Here is a 22,388-nt window from a genome sequence, read left to right as displayed (position 1 = left end):
CTGTGGCCCCAGGCCCTCTGTTCCTCGCCTTGGATGCTGCTCCAGCAGCAGGGAGGGTTGGTCCCGCTGTTGCAGAGATGGGTACACTGGAGACTGGGTTAAGATTCTTGGCTCCACGCCTTACCCGGGGTGCTTAGGTCACCAGTAATGCAAGCCACATGCTTAGATTGCCAGCCAAGCAGGACACCAAAAGATGAGGGAAATGTTAGGAAAGAGTTTGCTTAAGAAAAATATGAAGAAAAGTAGGCCTCATGGGTAAAATCTGAATTGCGTTGGACTTCCCTATACCCATTTTATGGTTTAGTATTTATCTTACATTGGATAGCAAGGAGGGGGGACCCAAAACTTTTCAGCTCTTTCGGCCTCTAAATATTTGTATTTGGCCCTGAACTCGGGCAGACTCCATCTCAACTTGCTCACCTGCAAAACTGAAATAATTCAGCCATCCCACAGTGCTTCTAGGACCGATTAAGTGGAATAATTCAGGGAAAGGTCGCCACCGGCCTTACAGCGGGTGCTCAGCCTGTCGGCCCCGCCTTATTCTCTTGCTTCCCCGTCTCAGCTGCTCCCACCCAGGCTTGAATTAACTTTTCTTTTTTTACACTGCCTTGGGAATGTTTTTGCCTGGCAACAGAGGCCAGCTGTATCACTTCCCATAGAGAAGCAGCCATGATATTCCTCAATAGATTTTCCTTTCTGGACACAGTGGTGGCTTTGTTAAGGGGGCACTTGGGGCTGCAGGCCATACCCAAATGTCCCTGAGAATTTACCCAGCCCTGGGTTCTCTGCTTGGCCTGACTGCATCCCTGGACTTGCTGTTGGCTTCACTGGACTCTGTATTTCTCCAGACTCATGTGTGGTCGGCAAACCTGGGGTCATGTGGGTTTAGCCGAGGAGGCAGGACAGCAGTTCCAGCCTCCAGGCCCTGGCTGGGCCGCCTGAGGCTGCGGCTCCAGAACGTCCCAGGAAGTGGCCCCCGCTATGCTGGGGCGCAGCACCCTTTGCCTGCCAGCACAGTGCATCTCAGGGATGAACTCTGAGCCGTCTGGGTCAGGAAGGTACTTCCTCACTGCTGCTTGGCAGTGTTCAGGCTGGGCATTTTCAAGGGTGCCTCAGGCTGTTTGCTTCCACCCCTGTCTATTTCAGCCGTCCCTGAAGCCTTTGATGATATCCACCACCCTCCTTCTGCCTCAGAATTCGCCCATGCCACACTCCCTGCTTGGGGCTTCTCACCCAGGCACCCACTGGGACCGGTGCTCCCTGCACATGGGCCAAGCATGGGTGGGGTTTCCAGATCATGGTGTTGATTCTCGTGAAACTGCTTCAAGTCCCAAGAATATCCTTTTAGATCCAGTGGGCCTGGGGCCTGCTTGGGTCACCTGATAGCAACAGCTTTTGCTGCCACATCCCACCCACCGAGGCCGAAGTGTGAACCCCAAGGGCAGATGTTTATGGAGATGAGTAGTTCCTGGGTTTGTGGGCCCTGAAGCCTAACCTTGCCCCCAGGGCCAGCCTCCTGCCAAACCAGATTCTTTTGTGGCTTTCTTGCCCCACTTCTTCTAGTCCCAAGGGCGTGCTCAGCCCTTTTGCATTTCCTGATCAAGGAGATACCTCAGGCAGGAAGGGAGACAGCGAATGTAGTGGTTAGGAGCGTGAGTGTTAGATTCAAATCCTAGCTCTGCTGTTTACTGACTGCATAACCTGCAGCAAATAGTTTAACCTTTATCTTCTCTTCTGTAAAATGGGATGGTGATCTAGGTCCTAGGTACTGGTTTATGTGCTTAAGGTCTGTAACTTATTTAACCCTCAGAACATCCGATGAGGTGGGTTCACCCATGAGGCCCATTTGATGATAAGGGTCATAGTGCTCACATCAGCAGAAACGTGACATGAAATGAGACAATTCACGGAAAGTCTAGAACAGTACCTGGCACATCACAGGTGCTTAATAAATCAGAACAATGATCTCCCAAGTTACAGAGGAAAGTGCTGAGGTTTGCAGAGGTCGAGAACCTTTTGAAGGTTAGAGAAACCAGGTCTGCTGGCCCCGGGCCCTGAGGTTCCCTGTCTCTCGCCCGAAACCCTGAAGGAGGAGCATCTGAGAAAGCATGAAGCGTCGTCCAAGTGCGGCTGTGGTGATCTTTCCTCATCACAATCCAGCTTTCAAAATGGTCCTCTGATGGGAGGAAATCCTCTCTTCACACCCAGAATGTGGGGCTGGGATCCTGGAGGGAGATGGGGGGCTTCCCAAGGCAACCTAAAACCCCCGGTGCAGGCGGGGTGGCCCTGGGCAGTGGCCCCTCTGCAGCAGCTCCCCTGCCAGCTCCTTGGGGAGGGAGCCCGTGGCAACCCGACTTGAACTGCCCTGGAAACACAGAGTAAACTAACAGCTCAGGACACAGAGGGATGTCGATGAGCCGGAAGAAACCCCAGCCAGTGCCCCTGGCTGCCACGCGCTGGGCAGAGCAGACCCACCTTGGGGTGGCACAGGGTGGGCAGAGAGCATTTCCTCGGGGTAGAAGACAGTTGAAGAGAAAAGGATTTGGTGTTAGACTGATAAGGGTTTGGATTCCAGCTCCATCACGTTAAAGAGTTAATAGTGAGCTAATAGGACAGCTGTACTGAGGAAACCCTTCAAAGCCTGGGTTTCTTCAGTACAGCCGTCCCTTGGTAGTATCTGCGGGACCTTGGTTCGAGGACCCCACCTCCCACGCAGATGCTCAAGTCCCGTATGTAAAATGGCACAGTAAGGCCGGCCCTCCGGATCCACGGGTTCCACATTCTTGGATTCAACCACGGGTCCTCTGCGGTTGGTTGTATCCTCAGATGTGGAACCCGCGGATACGCAGAGCCCTACTGTACCTACCTATAGGGGTGCGGTGAAGCCAGAAAGAGATACGTTCTCAAAGTGATGAGTGCGATGTATGGCATGGACATGCTATTGAGCGTCAGTGGTGTTATCAGCATAATAACAGGGTCTAGAGCAGGTTGTCAACCCCGGCTGCACATCAGAATCAACTGGGGAGTTCCTAAAAAGGACCGGTCGCCAGGACCCCGCCCTGAGCCGGCGGGTCAGAACCTCTGGGCTGGGCCCCGGCACCGGCAGCTGGAGCTCCACGGTTGCTCCATGGGCAGCCAGCTGAGGACCGCTGGTCCTGGAGGTCTCAGGCTCTCTCCCCAGCCAGCAGCCTCTGACTTGCCATCTCTTCTCCTGAGGGCTCCTTGACTTTTCCCTCTGAGCGTGAACATTGGCCCGCAAGGTTTAGGGGGAGGGTCTTGGCACACGGTGAGGGCTCACCCAAATGTCTGTGTTTGTTGGGCAACACACCCCTTAGCTCCTTGTCCATCATGGACCCTAGGACTCTTCTCTGGCCTGTCCCAGCCCAGGGCAGTTCTGGGCTCCTCCGCCCGAAGTCCAGCCGTAAGCTGTTTGGGCTCAAAGCTGTTCTGAGCTCCTTCCAAAGGGCCTGGTTGTCTTTCCAGCCTGTTCTCTTCATTCTGTGGCTCACCATGTGTTCTAAAGGGAGCTGTGGAGAAGGGCAGTGGCCTTGGGCTCTCACTGCCCAGGCCTGGAGCAGAGCAAAGAGAGGCACCTGTCCCCTGGGGCTACAGCCTGGTACCTGTGCTAGAGGGTGGGACCAAAAGTCTAGGGTGGGATGGACATCCACTTGTCATAGTGTTCCTGTCACACAGTTTGTATTATGTACGAGCTGTTTTTACATTAAGCGACTGACTAAGCAGATAAATAAATAAGGACCTATGAATGGCCAGCAGAGCCTATGGGTGATCTAATTCTAACCATGCCTGTGTGCAGGGACTTCGGCAGACTCCCTACAGCTGTGAAGTCTACAATATTCTGTGTAGGAATCAGTTTCAAGCCATGCTTTATTTCTGAGCCCAAACCTTGCTCTTCCCCGCGCCCCCTGCCCCACACCCCCAGCACTGCTTCATGGAGGGAAAAAGAGAAGGACCAAGAAGGACAGATTTGTTATTTTAAGTTCAACTGAAATCCCACCTCCTCCCAACGGTCTTTGGACTCCCCATCGGTGAAAATCTCTCCCTGCTGTGAAATCTCCTTGCTCTGGATCTGCCCCTCTGCCATGACTCACACCGTCCGCCTTGTGGTAGGCATGCGGTGTTGATCTGTGAATAGAATCCCTGCATCATGACTGTGTTCCCTTCTGCCAGGTACCTGCTGGAACAGGATTTCCCAGGCATGAGGATTGGGCCCGAGCCGACCACGGACTCCTTCATTGCAGTGATGCAGGGAGAGGTGGAGGGCATCATCCCCGGGAATGCCCTGGTGGTGGATCCTAAGAAACCTTTCAGGAAACTGAACGCCTTTGGCAATGCCTTCTTGAACAGGTGAGTGCAGAGGGAACACACACAGGCCTTGGGGGCTCTCTTTTCTTCTTGGAGTATGAGAGGTGAAAGGGCGGGGCAGGGTCCTGGGAAACTCTGTACCTTTTCCAAACCTGGAATCTCTCTTGATTGTCCCCTTCTTGCTGGGAATGAAACCACCATTGATTAGGGATGCAGGAGCTGCAAACACTGAGCTGATTTCTCCCGATCAAGTTGGGGGAAGGGTTCAACTAGTTAAATCACATTTCTCTAATGTGTACCTCCCTCCAGTAAAAGCAGAGAGGGCTGCTCTGTGTAGTTCCCAGCTTTTGCCTAAACTACGGAAGGGCTTTGCATCCAACTGGAAGGAGACAAGGGAAGGTTCCTCTCTGTGCCTAGATATTGTTTTTACTTGGTGGCAGGAGCCCTGGACGTAAGGTAGAAGCCCTGGCTTTGAGCACTGACCCCCCTACTAAACTCACTCTGTGACCTTGGACAAGTCACCTCCCCTGGGACAAGTCAGCCTGCAGACACCAGGGCCACTGGGTCAGTGGAGGAAGCTCTAGAGACTGCTTGGCAAGCTGACCCAGGCCTTCCCATTATTCTGCTTAACTAGAATGCAGGCTGATCCCCTGGTCACGCTTGTTATGTAGATCCACACCACAATGTTGCATCTGTATTGCATTTAAAATTTTTTAAACTACTTTCTCTAACTGAAGGCATTTAGAGTAAAGACTATGGGCTTTGGCTTCAGACCGACTTGGGTTCAAATCCTACCAAATAGCACCACGATCTTACACAGGTTACCTGACCGGTCTGTGTCTCACTTTTCTCATCTGTAAAATAGGATAATAAGTAACGTCCTCCTCCAAGGCAAGAGGACTTGGCGGAAAAGTTGGCATTTGAACCAGGTGTTCAATCATGAGTGAAATCACACTGAAAGGGTTAAAAAAAAAAAGGACATTCCAGGCAGAGAAAACTGAAAATATATATATATATACACACAAACATGACCTTGCTTCCTATTCTAGAGAAGGTGGAAGCCCGTATCCATGGGTTCCCTGTAGCTGGTTTGTTTTAAACTGTCCGTAAAGGGAGTTTACCTGCATCAGTCCCGTCCCGTCCCCCCAACCCCGCCCCTGCCGTCCACGCAGCCTGCAGAGAGCTGAGTCCTCTCTTTTCCCCTCAGGTCTGCGCCCCTGCGCCCCCAACCCGTGCATCCGGCCATCTGCCCAGGGACGGCTCTGTCAGTTACTCTTTCTGACAGCTCCCCCCCTCCCTTGGCTCCTTCTCCGCCTGGAACTATCTATCTGCTCTTGCAAGCCCTGCAGCAGGCCCTACTAGCCCTTACCGCCTCGCTTTCCTCTCGCAGCCAAGTTTCAGGGCTTCGCCTCCTCACTTCTTCCTGTCCCCCAACCTGTGGAACATGGCCTCACCCCGTCACAGCTGCCCGTGTGAAGGTCATCTGCGACCTCTCAGTGACAAGCGGTGAGCACTTTCCGTCCTCACCTTACCCCATCTCTCTTGGGTATTGGTTTCTCTCAACCAGCAGCCCCTCTCAGCTCCTTGGCCCTCCTCCTGCCTCCCTAGCAGACCCTGGTCCCCTTGGTCTCTGGCTCCTATGACCTGGTGGCATCCTCAGCCCCCTGCCCTTCTCACTGCATGCACCCAGCCTGGGTGATACCTCAACCGCAGCCCTGGCCCCAAACACCAGCCGCCCCACGTACACGACCTTCTGGTCACCAAGTGACAGCAGCCCCGCTCAAGGTGGCTTCAGCAAAACGTGGAATGTATTGAGGAATACTGGAGTGTGCCTTAGAACCTAAGGACCCGAATGTGGCTGGGCCCCAGGCACAATGAAAACCATGGGCTTCGTCAGGGCGAGGGCTGTGCCATGGACTTTTCTGCCCCCGCTATCTAGCGCAGTGCCAGAAACACAGCACATGCTTCATAAATATTTGTTGAACTGAACTGGACATGCTGACAACCATCATATCAGACTGTGTCACTCTTGTGCTTAAAATGTTCCAATGGATTTTTACCGCCCTCAGTATAAAATCCACGTCTCTTAATGTGGCTTTCAAGGCCCTTGTGATCTGGCCCCTGCCTCCCTGTCTCGGCCACATCTCTAGGGGCTCCAGCCTTCTGGTTCTCGCTCAGTGATGAGTGCTCTCCTGGAATGGTGCCTGCACACACACACACACACACACACACACACACACACACACACACTCCCTCACCCCCTCTTTTTCTCTCCCCGCCCCTCATTTCTGGGCTGCATTTACACCTGCTTCTATTAGTTTCCTAGGGATGCCAGAATAAATTACCGCGAACTGAGTGGCTTCAAAATAACTACTGACTCATAGTTTGGAGGCCAGAAGTTCAAAATCAAGGTGTTGGTGGGGCCATGCTCCCTCCAAAGCCTGTAGAGGAGGATCTTTCCTTGCTTCTTTCAGCTTCTGGTTACTCCAGGCATTTTGCTTGTGGCAGCATAATTCCAATAATTCCAATCTCCCCTCTGTGCATGTCTGTATCTTCACATAGCTACACACACGCACGCACACGCATGTACGCTGGCTTCCTGCCCACACCCCTGTCCACCTGGCAAACGCTGGTCATCTTTTGAGGTCTCAGTTCAGGTTCTGCGTCCTCTGAGAAGCTTCCCGGACCCTCTTTCCCGGGCATCCCCAGCCTCGTCCCCTAACCTGCATCTCTGCAGCCACCTCACTGGTAGCAGAGGCTCCCTTCCCTGTCTGTTCTTGGAAACTCTGGGACCGTGAACTGTACCTGTGATGGTCAGACACCTTGCTGGCTTCCACCAAAAATGGCATTTAAGAGAGAAGGCTTGAAGTCAGAAGGATCTAGCTTAGGTTTACCAATTTGTATTTGGAGACTTTGGGATGTGATACTGGGAATATTTCCTGGAATAAGGCTTGACTGCTATCCTACTAGCAATGTTTGGTATTTGCACAGCCTTTTAGAAACCCAGATAAACGTTCCTGGGTGGTGTGCCCCACTCTTCGAGGCCAGCTGCAGTGCCGCTTCCTCCAGGAAGGCTTCCTTCCACCTTGGATCTTCCGAGCCCTTCACTTGACCTCCCTTGGGGGCGCTGCTCCCATCGCACCCATATCGTGGTTGTCCTTATGCATGCCTCTGCTCTTCCACCAGACTGTGCTCCTTGGGGGCAGGGATCAAGGGCTGGACATCCTGGTGTCCCCGACAGCAGGGGCTCACAAACCTAGGCCCACAGCTGCCTTAGGACCACCCCGGGAGCTTCCTCAAAGTACAGATCCTGGGCCCACTACTGGGGCTGAGTCTAGCTTGGAGCTGGGAGTCTGCACTGGAAGGCGGCCGGGCTTCAGAACCTCTGCCCAGGGCAGGAGAGGTTGGCATGGGGCTGAAACGAGGGTGCCTGAGAGGCAAGGACAGGACGGCGGCTCACCACGGGTCTCCTCCCACCCCTGCAGGTTCGTGTGCGCCCAGCTGCCCAACCCCGTGCTGGAGAGCATCAGCGTCATCGACACGCCGGGCATCCTCTCCGGGGAGAAGCAGAGGATCAGCCGAGGTAAGTGAGGCAGCTGGTAGGGTTGGCTCTGACTCTGTGCTGTGTTCTTTCTGGTACGTTCTCTGGCTTGCATACCAGGAGAGAGGCTCCCGGGGCCTTGCTGTCTCTTGATGAGCCAGTGCTGCCTCGTGTGCTGTGTGGGGTCGTCCTAGGCAAGGGTCAGCAGATGGGCTTGGGTCCACTGCAGCTCAGGAGACGGCTGGCCTCGGTCTTCTCATCTGTGAAATGGAGACATCAGCGTCTGCATTATGCACCTCATCGGGTTTCTTCATGGGCCAGACCCTGGCTTGCTTCTGAAGTTCCGGCTGCCCCTGCCCCAGGAGCTTGCAGCTCTGCAGGGGAGACAAGTGCCTGCCAAGGACTCCAGCCAACAACGTGAGGATGACAGTGTGCTCTGGGGCGTGAGAGTCGGGAGCTGGGTATGTGAAAGCCCTTGAAAACTGCTCATTCCAGACAGATGTGGGTAATTGTTCACTGAGGGAGGTTGCCGGCATGCGGGTCGGGAGATGGAACTCGGGAGCCAGACCACCAGCGTCCTGAGCCTGCCTCTAACACTTCCTGGCAGGGTGACCTGGCGGGTTTCTTTCCTTCAGCTGGCTCATCTGTAGAGTAGGGGACATAATTCTATCTACCTTCTAGGGTTGTTTGAGGATTAAAAGAAATAATACAGGTAAAAAGCCTCCTGCCTGGCACATAGCAAGTCCCCAGCAAACATGAGGTGCTATAGACCATCATCATCATCACCATCACTGGTTTTTTCCGAGCTCTAAATTCCTAGATGGATACTGTAAAAATCTTGAAACTACAGCTCCCGGCTCCCCTCCCCCAGCCTCTCCTGCCACACCATGCTGTGTGCCCCAGGTAGCCCCCAACCCTTTCTGCGCCGCATGCTGTATTGCTGGGAAGAAAAGCTGATGAAGCCACAGCCACCCCAGTCCTGGAGCTAGGAGCTGGGAGCTGGGAGCTGGGCAGGAGCCAGATCGGCACTCAGAGGGCAGCTTCCGGGAAGGGGAGGCTTTGGACTGGCAAGAGCTCTCTGAGCAGCAGCCAGGACTCTGCCCTGAACTGACCTTAGGTGACTGTCTGCCTTCCTCCTGCACGTGCCTGGGGTGAGGTGCATGTATGGTGGTACAAGGGCGAGGGGGGCAAAGAACCCACGGCCCTGGGGGGAGGAGCATCTCCTTCTGTCCTACCTGCCCTTTGTAAGCACCCTGGCACCCTGTTCAGGGCCCTGTGGTCCGGGGGAGGGTGCAGTGTGGGTGGCTCTCTGTCTTGTTTCTATTTGTTTCCCTAGATACTCCCTCTCTCCTGACCAGTCTCTAACCTCATGCCGTAAGTCTTCCTCCAAGTTCATCCTGAGTTTAGGCCTAAAGGGGATTTACTGTTTCACACAAATAGCCTGTATCTCCTCGAGGAAGGCTTGGAGAGCAGCCAAAATTCTCCACCTGAACTACCCAGGGGGTGGGGGCTACACAAGGCTAGTGCAGCCTGACAGGTGGGTCCAGAGAGGATTCCAGCCTTCAGGGATTCCAAGGGCACTGGACTGGGAGTTTAGAGCATTGGGTTTTAGAACCTGTGGGTCTCCAGAGGTCACATTTTCCCCCTGAGCCTTAATGTCCCCGTGCATAACAAGGGGTAATGATACCCATCACATGACCTCGTGAGGTCCACAGATGGTAATGGAAACACAGACATCAGCTCTGGGTCTGGATCACAGTGAGCTCCCTTCTTTCCTCTCTATCTGCCATCCAGGGTCACCCTGTTAAACAACCCCAGGTTAATCTACGTGAATGGCCTTCCTTGCAGTTGTGCAGTGCACAGGCTATGCAGCTGTGCGTGGCAGCCCTGCTCCTAGGGAGTCCTGCCTTCCTCAGCTTCTGTTCCATTCCATTCTTTTCCTATCCCTCTACCTTTTCTCCTGACTTTATCTTTGGACCTCAGTGGCTGCTCTACAGCAAATTGGGGGCTTGTTCTTCTTGCCCACCCTTCCTATTGCCTCCCACCCCATACCGACTACCACCAGGTCTCACCCCACCTCTGGGAGAAATGATAGCCCTGTGTGTATCTATGCAGACCAGTTTGTTCTCTGCCTTCCTGATTCTAGACTATAAATGCAGCTGCTGGCAAAAGTAGCCTGTGATAAAAACAAGAGCTGAGAGCTGGGCCGCCATTCCTGTATCATCAGCCTGGGGCAGTGCTGACCCCAGCACTCCACAGAGACCAGGAAAATTGGGTGGGGGGCAGGGATCAGACACCCTCAGATATCAGGGGCACCCCAAATGAGAAAAGTTTCCAGTATGAAGACCCCCTCCGCATCTTCCACAATCAGCCGTAGAACTCAGTAGTTCAGTTTATGCCTATACACATATGCACCCCCCATCTACACACATCACACCTCCCTCCACACCCCGCTCCCCACACACGCACACAAGTGTGTGCACAGAACCAAACGCACTTCGCGTGGCTCCTCGCCCGGGGCTCTCAGAACTCTGGGTGTGGCCGCAGCACAGATTTGGTGCTTCTTGCTTTCTTCCAGTCCAGGGCCGGGCAGGGCCCCGTGGATAGTCCACGGACAGCCCTGCAGGAGGGCACCCGACTGAGGGCTGTATGAAGCCTGAAATCCAGCCCACGTTCCGCTCACCGAGCCTGATGCCAGGGCATCGTTATCAAATCCACACAGAGCCACCTCTGGGCCAAGGCCTGATGTGCCACATTCTGGAAAGCCAGCTGCTCCCAAGGGCTCCCCGGGCCTCAGGCTTCACGGGAAGAAGCACTCAGACCCCAGGCCACAGTTGGACAAAGTGTGGCCCCTCTGCCCGGACCTGGGGGGCTGTGTGTGTCTTGAGGGGAGAGCAGAAGTAAGGGACATCCGGGAACCTGAGCCCGGGAGGTCCCAGGCCCACACTTGTCTCTGGATGTAGATGCATTGGGGTGGGCGGGAGAGGGGCAGGGAGGCAGTTCCTGGAAGTAACAGGATGCAGCCCAGGACTCATTACTGGGAAGAAGCAAGGATGCAGCAGAGGTGGGAGGGCTCCGGAAGCCTGAGTGTCCTCACGCTTGGGAACCGCATTTCCTGTCTGTTTCTCGGCTAGAAATCCCCACAGGCCCCACCCTAGAAAAGCAACCCCATGGCGCGTTGCACACATCACTCCCAGTGGACCCCCTCCTGTACAGGTGAACTCAGGAGGGCCAGAGCAGGAAAAAACTTGCCCAGGTCACAAAACTGGGATGGGAATTCTGGTCTCCTGCTTCCCCGTCCAGTGGCTTTTCAGCACATTATCGTGGCCTGCCTGCCCAGGAAGAACTCAAAGAAGAGGAATGAGGGCAAACTCTCATGTACAACTTTCCCCTGGGGGACCCCGGAGGGTCTGGGCTGATCCTCACATCCTCCCATCCCTGGCATCCTCACTTTGGGGCCTCTGGGGCCCCAGACCGCATGCTGTACATACACGGCTCTGGGGGCATCACACGCGGGGACAGAGCAGCAGGGTCCCGACTCCCTTTAAAAGGCTGCACTGACAACTTGTGGCCCTCTGGGAGGCCTGGGATGAATCTGCTGGGCTGCTTTTCAAGGTTACTTCTGGGAAGCAAGTAGTGTGGCCTTTGTCATCTGAACTCTTCCCACATTTTGCAAATTGATGCCTTCTAATTTCTCTTTTGCTAAAATGTCTTTAAATCTTGAAAGCTTTTGGGGGGCAGGATGGGACCTTTTAAGTACCCACCACAAGTAAGTGCCTGGTTGGAGGGCTCAGCCCCCTGAGCTCCAGCCTTGCAGGGCTCTGAGTTGAGAAGGGATTGCAGATGGAAGTAAGGATCTGGGTCCTAGGCCCGAGTTTGCCACCACCTGGCTGTGTGAGCTTGGGTGAGCCCCTTAACCTCTCTGTTCCCTCTCCCTTCCCTGTGTGTGCCTGTTTACCTCCTGGCACATGGAGCGTTGTGAGGATCAAATGAGATCGTGTGGCTGAAAATACAAAGAAATGTGCTGCCTTGTCAGCACCCTTGCACTGCCTTTCTTTTTTTTGAATAAGCTTTTTTTTTAATTATTTTTGGCTGTGTTGGGTCTTCGTTGCTGCGTGCGGGCTTTCTCTAGTTGCAGCGAGCGGGGGCTACTCTTCGTTGCAGTGCACTGGGTTCTCTTGTTGCAGAGCACGGGCTCTAGGCGCACGGGCTGCAGTAGTTGTGTCATGCAGGCTCAGTAGTTGTGGCCTGCAGGCTCTAGAGCACAGGCTCAGTAGTTAGTTGTGGCGCAAGGGCTTTGTTGCTCCGCGGGATGTGGGATCTTCCCAGACCAGGGCTCGAACCCATGTCCCCTGCATTGGCAGGTGGATTCTTAACCACTGTGCCACCAGGGAAGCCCCTGCACTGTCTTTCAGGCTGTGAAGGAAGCTGGTTGATGACTAAGGAGTAGCCGCACTTATTGTGTTTGTCTCATTGACATCCTCCTGCCTGGCATTACTTAGAAATGCTTTCCTTCCACTCCACTGGAGCCTGGGGTCAGTGGGGAGAGCCCCAGCTCCCTGCAGGCTGCCCAGTCTCTGCTCCAGGTGCCTGCACACCAGATCTTCCAGAGGCGGCAGACTTGCTACCCGCAATTCCAGGACAGCCAGCTTCGCCATCAGTCTCCTGGAGCCTGAGTCTCCCACCACCCACTAGTCCATATCTTATGAGCCCTTGGGCTGCTGCAGGTGCTCAAGAGCTCCTATTTTGGGGCTCAGAGCCGTTCCCAGGACCAGCGAGGGAAAGCGGGCCTATCACCCTAGACATAGGGGCAGAGACTCCAGACTGAGTCTGGGCCCTCCCTCCGCTATCTTGTTGCCATGGTTCTACCATTGACCCCTCATCAGTCAGTCATTTTTATTCCCGTTTTTCAGCTGAAAAAACTGAGGTTCAGACTTGCCTAAGGCCACACAGAATAAATGGGAGAGCCGACCCGTTCCCTTTTCCTTAATAGGTCACGTCTGTGCCTTTCAGATGCTCCCATTCTTGGATACGCATAAGCCCAGCCTACAGAAATAATTAAATACCCAGCCTGGAGCCTGCTAGGCTCTGAATAGCCAGGATCAGTGAGGCTGAGCTTCAGAGGAAGCCCACAGAGTCCTTGCTTGATTCTCATTTCCTCACAGCCACACCTGAGGAGAAAGCTTCCAGCGTTACCCAGTTGGTAATTTGATAGCCAGCCTTGCCAGAACATACAAAATTTGCAAAAGTGGGAGGATGAATAGGAGGCCTCTGTGCTTCTGAAATCCTAGAACGGGTTCGCAGAAGCCATCTGCCTGTTCTCAGGCAGGAGCAGGCTTCACATAGGCAGCCCAGGGCATCAAAGACAGCAGCCCCCAGCCTTCCTTCTCCTTGTCCTGCAAGAGCTTCCTTGTTTCTAATCTCCATCCATCCTGCTGTACTCCCCACCCTCATACCTTCAGTCTTAGAAGCAGGGAATTGTGAACTGAGAAAGGAAACTCAGAGATCTTCCAGTCCAACTCTGTGGATTAACAGGCAAAGAGACCAAGGACCAGAGAAGGGAGGCTACTTGCCCAAGGACACACAGCAAATTCATAGCTGAGCAGAAACTAGAGGTGAGCTTGCCCGGGCCAGTGCTCCTCGGGTGACCCCTTCAGAGCACACCCAAGTCATGGAAACTGGCGCCTGGAAGGAGCTCTTTATAAAGGGGCAGAGCCGTAGGGACAGCCAGGGTCACAGGCAAGCAGCCTCACCTGCATCCTCTTCTTTGATTGGATCCTCACAGCCACCCTCTGGCAGGGTCTGGTGGGTTCCAATTCAGAGACCAGAAAACTGAGGCCCAGAGATGACTTGTTCACTGTCCCTGGGATGTAAAAGGCAGAACAGGGCTCACATTTCAGGTCTGTTCAGCAAATGCTGATAGAGCACCTACTGTGTGGGGGGCACCGTGCTGGGCGCAGAGGAAGCAGAGAAGGATGGAGGAGCTCCTGCCCCGCCCAGCTCCCTGTGCTCTGGGGGGAGGATAAACCCCTGGGCGAGCAGAGAGGCAAGGGCCTGCCTGAGGGGCACCTGACCCAGCCGTGAGGACGGGAACGGACATGGGCCGGCCTCTTCCGGCAGCACTGACCTGCTGCTGCCACTCTCCTGCCCCACCCCAAGCGGGGGCTGGTCAGCTCGCTGGGATCTGCCCCACCCGCGTCCAAGCTTTTGCAGCTGAGGTTCCTCTTGCACAGCTGCTGCCATCTGGGGTTGGTGAGAGCTCAGGGGCCAGAGGCCGCTTCTCTGCAGCTTCTCTGGCCCCTTGGCTTTCCCCAGCCCGTGGAGGGCTGGCTGGAGTGCTGGGCTTAGGGCAGGAAGACCTGTGTTCTGGTCCTGGCCCTCCCTCTGCTTGGCCCTGGGCGCATCTCACCCACTTGCTTTGAGCCCTGTCATTAAGCGCCCAGGGCCAGCTGCTGTGGCTGCACGCCGGCTGTGAGCTGCTGCCTGCGAGCAGTGAGCCGGTGCGCTGAGCAGTGAGGGCTGAAATCTGCTGTACGGGAGGGCGGGCAGAGGGAGGGAGGGCGGGCGCAGCACGCTCTTCGCAGCTGCCCTCCCCGCGGCCTGCACCACCACAGCCAAAACCTTGTCAGGCTAGATTTGGGAGCAGGTCTCAGCAGAAGGCCAGAGGCCTCTGAGCCCCCTGCCCTCCCCAGCTGCAACCGAGGGCAAGCCTGCAGGCTCCAGGCACCAAAGCAGCCAGGCCGTGACCTGTCTTCCGGGTTGGGGTGGATGGGGCCCGGGAGTCAGTTTGCCCTGATTTTCTGAGCCCTCTGCACCCCCTCCTGCCCACGGCTCTGAGGGACGGCCTTCAGAAGGTGAGCGAAGGTGAGCGCTGCCCTCCACCTGGCTGTGCTGAGGGAGACTGAAAATAGCCTGGAGCCAGCCCTGGGAAGGGAGGAGGCAGGGGAGGGAGCAGGGGCAGGCTGCCGGCCCACCGGGAGCAGGAGTGCACGGGTCGCCTGGGCTCTGGGGGGCTGCTGGCCGGCCCGCGTGCAGGGAGGAGACGGGCAGGGAGCGGGAGGTGGGGCGGGGCGGGGCGCAGGTGCAGGACCGCTGCCAGCACGGCCTCTGCAGGGCGCCCAGGGCCCCGTGGCTGGGTCCAATCCTGACCCCCCAGCATGCCGGTGATCTGGCTCTCCCCTCATCTCTGAACCTCAGGTTTCTCCTCTGGAAAGTGGGATTGTGCCTGCCGCAGAGGGTGGTGCGAAGGGGAAATGAGGTCATGATGTGAACTGAATCAGAAGCTCTGAGGTAGGCCCAGCCATCTGGGTTTTAACAGGCCCCCTGGGGGATTCCGCTGCGCGCTCAAGTTGAGGACTGCCGTTCCAGGCGAGCAGAGCTGCTTGCATCTGACTCAGTTGCAAAGCAGCTGCCTAATGACCTGCCCTGGTCTCTAATCTTCCTCTGTGAGGCAAGGCAGGAACTGCTGGCTTTTTCCCCCCCGATGGCTGGGTCTCCCACTCAATGGTGGCAATGAGCTTTGGGGCCCCAGAGTCTATGCCCCTGAAAGCCTGTGATGTTGGGAGCCAGGGTCGTTGATCCCACCAGAGCTTAAGGAAGGGCTCCTACCTCCCTGCCAGAGGTGTGGCACTGGGGAGCAGCAGAGGGCCTAACACCTCCACCCTCATCCCCGTGCTGCTGCTCCTGGACTGTGTGCCCTCGAGCAAGTCACTTCCCCTCTCTGAGCCTCACTTCCCCATCTATTGTCCTCTATTTCATGGAAGAGGAGACTGAGGCACAGAGAGGTGAAGCTGCTTCCAGCTGTTAAGGGTCAGTGAATATGAGGCTGAATGTGCAGACTGTTGGCATGACCTCCCCCTCCAGGCCCTCCCGGATCCACTGCTACTTGGGGTTGAGCAGAGCAGGTGCTGTGGAGTTCCTGGAACCAGCCTGACCTGAAGCAGCTCAGTGCCAGATAACCAACGTGTGGCAGCCAGAGGTCTGTCCCATGCTAAGGAAGAAACCCCTTGTGGTTTTAAGAGTTGGGAATTTGGGGCTTCCCTGGTGGCGCAGTGGTTAAGAATTTGTCTGCCAATGCAAGGGACACGGGTTCGAGCCCTGGCCCAGAAAGATCCCACATGCTGTGGAGCAACTAAGCCCGTGAGCCACAACTACAGAGCCCACGTGCCACAACTACTGAAGCCTGCACGCCTAGAGCCCGTGCTCCGCAACAAGAGAAGCCATGACAATGAGAAGCCCGTGCACCGCAACAAAGAGTACCCCCCGCTCACTGCAACTAGAGAAAGCCCGCGCAGAGCAACAAAGACCCAACACAGCCAAAAATAAAATTAATTAATTAATTAAAAAAAAAAAAAAGAGTTGGGAATTTGGGGGCTGCAGCTGATGAATAAGGAATGAAGCGAGCTTATGAGCAGGCATGAGAAGAAGTTGTGTGTCAAGAGCCTCAGATTTCTTCCAGATCAGTGATGGGCATGGTCTGAACCTTGGGACCTTGTTAAGAATTTCTGGGTCTTTATTCAAAATATATGTCCAGAGTTTCTTTTCCAGCAGGGCCCCTGGCTCCTAAATGCAGTAAGCAAGGATAGGGGAGCTGGATGGTGGCTGTGTTTTATGGGGACAATGATGTTAGTAATAATAACTAGCATCTACTGAGCGGCTGCTAGGTGCTGGGCTCTGAGCATCTTTAGTCCTTAAAATTCTATTAACTAGATACTATTAGTACGCCCATTTATAGATGGAAAAACACTGACTCAGAGACATTTGGTAACTGGCTGAAGGCCAAATTGTGAAAATGTGGAGGAGCCAGATTTGAACCCAGATCTGCCTCCCGAGACCATGTTATTTCTATTGCACCGGCTGCCTCCCCCCAAAACCCTACCCTCCGCCCCAAAGGCCCCGCTCCCTGACTCTGCTGTGTCGCAGGGTACGACTTCGCGGCCGTCCTCGAGTGGTTCGCCGAGCGGGTCGATCGCATCATCCTGCTCTTCGACGCCCACAAGCTGGACATCTCTGATGAGTTCTCAGAAGTCATCAAGGCCCTCAAGAACCACGAGGACAAGATGCGCGTGGTGCTGAACAAGGCGGACCAGATTGAGACGCAGCAGCTGATGCGGGTGTACGGGGCCCTCATGTGGTCCCTGGGGAAGATCGTGAACACCCCGGAGGTGATCCGGGTCTACATCGGCTCCTTCTGGTCCCACCCCCTTCTCATCCCAGACAACCGGAAGCTCTTTGAGGCCGAGGAGCAGGACCTGTTCAGAGACATCCAGAGTCTGCCGCGAAACGCTGCCCTGCGCAAGCTGAACGACCTCATCAAGAGGGCCAGGCTGGCCAAGGTGAGGCTACCTGGGCGGCGGGGGGAAGGGGGGCAGGGCAGGAGAGTGTGGTGGTAATGATCACAAGCCCTGGCGTCAGATGGCCGTACTGAACTCAGCTCCACAGTTTACTGTGTGATTCCGACCCCAGCAAGGCCCTGAGTTGTGCTGTGCCTGTTTCCACATACGTAAAATGAAAGGGTTAGAAGGTAAAGTAGAATAAAGAATGGAAAAGCCCTCATCACAGTGCCTGGCGTCCTCAGAAGTGCTTTGTACACGTCAGCTGTTGTTACTGTCTTCCTCATCAGCGTCATCACCAGAATTTCCATCCCTGTTACTGCCTTGACCTTAACCTCCCCACAATCTCACCTTTCCCCAGGGTTTAGCAAAACCACGTGCGCTGCAAGCAATGGGAGAGAAAGAGGGTGGAGACAGAAATAATTTCGGAAGTAGGAGCAGGAGGAGGGGGGATTTATGGGAAGAGGTGGGGTGAGAGCCGCCCTAGAGGGAAGGAGAGAATTGACGTCTCGATCTGAAGGTTTCTCTCTGCCCCTGTTATTCAGGTCCACGCCTACATCATCAGCTCTCTGAAGAAGGAGATGCCCTCGGTGTTCGGGAAGGACAACAAGAAGAAGGAGCTGGTGAACAACCTGGCGGAGATTTACGGCCAGATCGAGCGGGAGCATCAGATCTCACCTGGGGACTTCCCCAACCTGAAGAGGATGCAGGTAACCGGGGTCTGGGGCTCCAGGAAAGGAACAAGCTGCCTAAGAAGCCTGAGCTTGGAGGAGGAGGCCACCCTCGGATTCCCCGGGTGGAAACTCAACCCAGAATCAGTAGGCAGGCAGGCAGATGGCCCTGGGTCTGCCCTTCCTGCTGGGCTGACACTGGCCCAACAGGGGCCGTATCTGGGCCCAGGGAGAAACGTGGAGCCCCAGTGCTCCCAGTGGGCAGCAGTGTTAGAGGATGTTCGGGGGTCTGATACCTCAAGTTTATGACCATCCCCAGTCCTGGCCACCACAGGTTTGGAATCCCCGCCACGTCATGTGAAACAGGACAAGTCACCTGACATTCTCCCGGCCCTTCATTGCTTAAGTTTACCACTGAGCTCCTCCTTGGGAGTGATTTGGGACATAAGCCACAGAGAAGCAGAAATCCGCACAGGAGCTCACCATCTTCGGAGCATACCATGGGCCCCTCTCTTGGGCCAGGGTCAGTCACACATAGTTTCTTATGTGTGAAAAGTCCTCTGAGGGAGGCATTTCATCCTCCTTTTACAGATAAGCAAACTGAGGTTTACAAAGGTAATTAACCTGCCTACGGTTTTAGTAGTGTTTACACAGCCTGCAAGTAGAAACCCCAGGAGTGTCCAAGGTCTAAGCAAAAAACTACCACACCATACTAACTGGATCCTCTCTGACCCTCTGTCTTTTCATCTACATATCGAGGCTACAAAAGCACCACCTTATATGGATATTGTGGGTGTATATCAGAGAATATTTGCAAGGCACTTAGCATGGCCTGGCACCAACTATGCTCTTAAAATGCAGTAGCAAGTTAGGTGAGATGTCACCAGTAGAGGAAGCTGGGTGATGAGCACAAGGAACCTAGCTCTCTGCACAAGTTTTGCAACTTCTCATGATTAATTCTCATGTAATTATTTTAAAATGAAGGGCTTCCCTGGTAGCGCAGTGGTTAAGAATCCGCCTGCCAATGCAGGGGACACGGGTTCAAGCCCTGGCCTGGGATGATCCCACATGCCACGGAGCAGCTAAGCCAGTGCGCCACAACTACTGAGCCTGCACTCTAGAGCCCGTGAGCCACAACTACTGAAGCCCGCGCGCCTAGAGCCCGTGCTCCGCAACAAGAGAAGCCACCGCAATGAGAAGCCCGCGCGCCGCAACAAAGAGTAGCCCCCGCTCCCTGCAAATAGAGAAAGCCCGCACGCAGCAACGAAGACCCAAAGCAGCCAAAAATAAACAATAAAATAAATAAATTTATTAAAAAATAAAATAAAAAAATAAAAATGAGGGGCTTCCCTGGTGGCGCAGTGGTTGAGAATCTGCCTGCCAATGCAGGGGACACGGGTTCGAGCCCTGGTCTGGGAAGATCCCACATGCCGCGGAGCACCTAGGCCCGTGAGCCACAGCTACTGAGCCTGCGCGTCTGGAGCCTGTGCTCCGCAACAAGAGAGGCCGCGATAATGAGAGGCCCGTGCACCGCGATGAAGTGGCCCCCACTTGCCGCAACTAGAGAAAGCCCTCGCACAGAAACGAAGACCCAACACAGCCATAAATAAATAAATAAATAAAAGTCAATAAACAAAAACAAAAACAAACCAAAAAAAACAAAAAAAAAAAAGATTTAAGTGACTACAAGTCAACTCACATTATCAGCTACCATGGTTTAAGCTTAGAAAAATAAGAATAAAAATAAAAATAAAAATGAAAAGTTTTTAAGAATTAGGGAATTAGGAAAAAATAGCAGCAGGTGTAGTAGTAATATTGTTTTTGCTCTTGTTGCTTTTAGGGTTTCAGAATATCAGTATAGTCCCAAATACGTATTTTTAATTTCCTATCTAGTAAAATAAAAAGAAAGAAAGACTAGACATCCAAAGTATGCATTTGTTCATGTATCCATTCATTCCTATAACCACCTACCGGGAGCCAGTCACTAATTTCAGAATTGTTTCAACTTTCAGTTTCTCTTTGAATTAAGAATTTAATGATCTGTAAGCAAACATTTGGGGAAGATGACATTTGAAAGGGACCATATGACTATGTGAGGAATTCTTTTGCAACATAAATGGTTTCACCTTCTCACTTGTTTGCCTGTCTGATGTCAGGTTCTGTCAGGGATGCTGGATCAGTATGTAAATAGCTGTCCGGTGGGGGCATATGTGTGGGCCGATGGGAGCAACCCTCACGTCCTCTGGAAGATACTGGGACCCCCTAGTTGGGAGCCCACCAAACACGCTTAGATGTGGACAGGCTGGGAGAGACAGGGACCTTAGGAGGTCGTGCTGAGGGCAGGAGAAAAGGCTTGTCTGCTCCCCCCTCCAACCTCCAGCCCCCACAGCCTCCCTGGTCCAGCCCTGCCCTAGAAGGGAGGTGAGAATGCCCAGGCTCACACTTGGTCTTGAAATGTAGCCGTGGGTGTTTTCTGAATTTTTCTGCAGTGAACTCAGTGTGCTTGTCCTGCCACTGTCCCCTGTGCATTGGCCTCTGCCCAGTGTCCTGAGATTGCTGTGGCCAGAGCCAGGGTGGGAGCAGGAAGCTCTTGTCTTATCATTACAGAGGCCAAGGAGAAGCTGGATGCTTGAGACTCAGGACCTTTCAAAATGGCAAAGACATGCAAAGCGGAACATATTTCTTTTACTGTGTGCTGTGGGGGTCATGGGAAGTCAAGGAGGGGAGCTGTTGCCCGTGCCTACTGAGTCAGAACCCTCAGGGAGAAGCCAATAGTTGAAAACTCTCTCCAGATAATCCCGAGAGCATCCTGATTAAGAACTACTGGCTTAGGAATGACCTTTGGCTTCTACTATGATTTGTTTTTAGTTGCCTATGCCTCCATTTTTCCTTCCCTATATAGGGATAGCATGTGATTTCCCACTTTCAGAAGGTCACGGGGAAGTGAATGAGATAATTAATGTAGTGAAAGCACTGCCAGTGTTCTCGAGTATTGAAGTAGACACCCGCATGGCTCAGTCTCAGAGGGGTACAGCATTCAAGAACCACTCACTGTTCAATAGCCAAAACTAACTTAAAGAGAAATTTAATTATAGTCATCCCTCGGTATCCGCAGGGGATTGGTTCCAGGACCCTCCACAGATACCAAAATCCATGGATGCTCAAGTTCACTATATAAAATGGTGAGGTACAGTTGGCCCTCTGTATCCACAGATGCAGAACCCTCGGATACAGAGAGCTGACTGTATTTGCTTTCTAGAACGCTAAAGGAAATCCAAATGGATCAAACCAGTGATTGTTAAATTTCCCTTTCTTCTCCAACCCCTGCAACTATTTTCTCTCTTGAAAAATCCACCAAGAGCCAACGTGCCTTTTTTCTCCTCCTCTCATATCTTTTGTGGATCTCCTTCCATTGTCTTCTGGCCTCACCTTCTTTTTTCTCTCTCTTTCTGCAGGACCAGCTGCAGGCCCAGGACTTCAGCAAATTCCAGCCACTGAAAAGCAAGCTGCTGGAGGTGGTGGACGACATGCTGGCCCATGACATTGCCCAGCTCATGGTGCTGGTGCGCCAGGAGGAGACACAGCGGCCCGCCCAGATAGTGAAGGGCGGAGCATTTGAGGGCACCCTGCATGGCCCCTTCGGGCACGGCTATGGGGAGGGGGCTGGGGAGGGCATCGATGATGCTGAGTGGGTGGTGGCCAGGGACAAACCCATGTATGATGAGATCTTCTACACCCTGTCACCAGTGGATGGCAAGATCACGGGCGCCAATGCCAAGAAGGAGATGGTGCGCTCCAAGCTGCCCAACAGCGTGCTGGGCAAGATCTGGAAGCTGGCCGACATTGACAAGGATGGCATGTTGGATGACGAGGAGTTCGCACTGGCCAACCACCTCATCAAGGTCAAGCTGGAGGGGCATGAGCTGCCCAACGAGCTGCCTGCCCACCTCATACCCCCATCCAAGAGGAAAGCCACCGAGTGATGGGAGGCGGGGAGGTCCAGAGCAGGCAGGTGTTAGAGGAGATGGGAGAGGCGATCACATACACACAGCCACACACACATACACACACACACACACACACACACACACACACACACACACACACACACATGTTGAGAATAGCATTGCGGATAAGAGGGGACAGTGATCTCTAGGTTTCTAGGTGGATCTTTGCGTAGACACATCTCCAAGTTCTCAGCATTGGCTGAAGCACAGGAGCACTCCCAGGGTCCCAGGTGTCAAGCCTAGGTCTCCATCCCTCTTTCCCTCCCCTATTCCACTGCCCAAAGACCTGCCTTCTCCCACAGAGGGGGCAGTTCACTCACCCACAGATGGCCCACCTACCTCCAGATTCCCCGGACTCAGAGCAGGTGGAAAAGGCTTTTCACTTAATAGACAATCCACTTTTTTTCTGTGCTTTCTCCCCCCTCTTTGGCTTCCTAATATGAAGTCTGCTCTGGGGCCAGGAGATGGGAGGGGAGGGGAGCTGCGGCAGGGAGGGGAGGGGAGGAGGGAAGCG

At 54.0% G+C, this 22,388-nt stretch overlaps 1 protein-coding gene across 1 annotated transcript in view; it reads left to right on the top strand.

Moving 5' to 3' along the window:
* The window catches only part of EHD3 (EH domain containing 3), a 28,102-nt gene extending 6,170 nt beyond the window's left edge, over positions 1-21,932 (top strand). The window contains exons 2-6 of the mRNA XM_059943651.1: positions 4,189-4,365; positions 7,809-7,906; positions 16,787-17,199; positions 17,742-17,906; positions 21,323-21,932. Of these exons, the coding sequence (XP_059799634.1) occupies positions 4,189-4,365; positions 7,809-7,906; positions 16,787-17,199; positions 17,742-17,906; positions 21,323-21,850 (1,381 nt within the window). The 3' untranslated portion in view covers positions 21,851-21,932. The remainder of the gene's footprint in view (positions 1-4,188; positions 4,366-7,808; positions 7,907-16,786; positions 17,200-17,741; positions 17,907-21,322) is intronic.
* Positions 21,933-22,388: the final 456 nt, after the last annotated feature.

Source organism: Balaenoptera ricei, chromosome 13 (genome assembly GCF_028023285.1).
Source record: "Balaenoptera ricei isolate mBalRic1 chromosome 13, mBalRic1.hap2, whole genome shotgun sequence".
In the NCBI taxonomy this organism is placed as follows: Eukaryota; Metazoa; Chordata; class Mammalia; order Artiodactyla; family Balaenopteridae; genus Balaenoptera; species Balaenoptera ricei.
The sequence above is the reverse complement of the archived record's forward strand: the minus strand, read 5'-3'. Positions and strand labels throughout refer to the sequence as shown.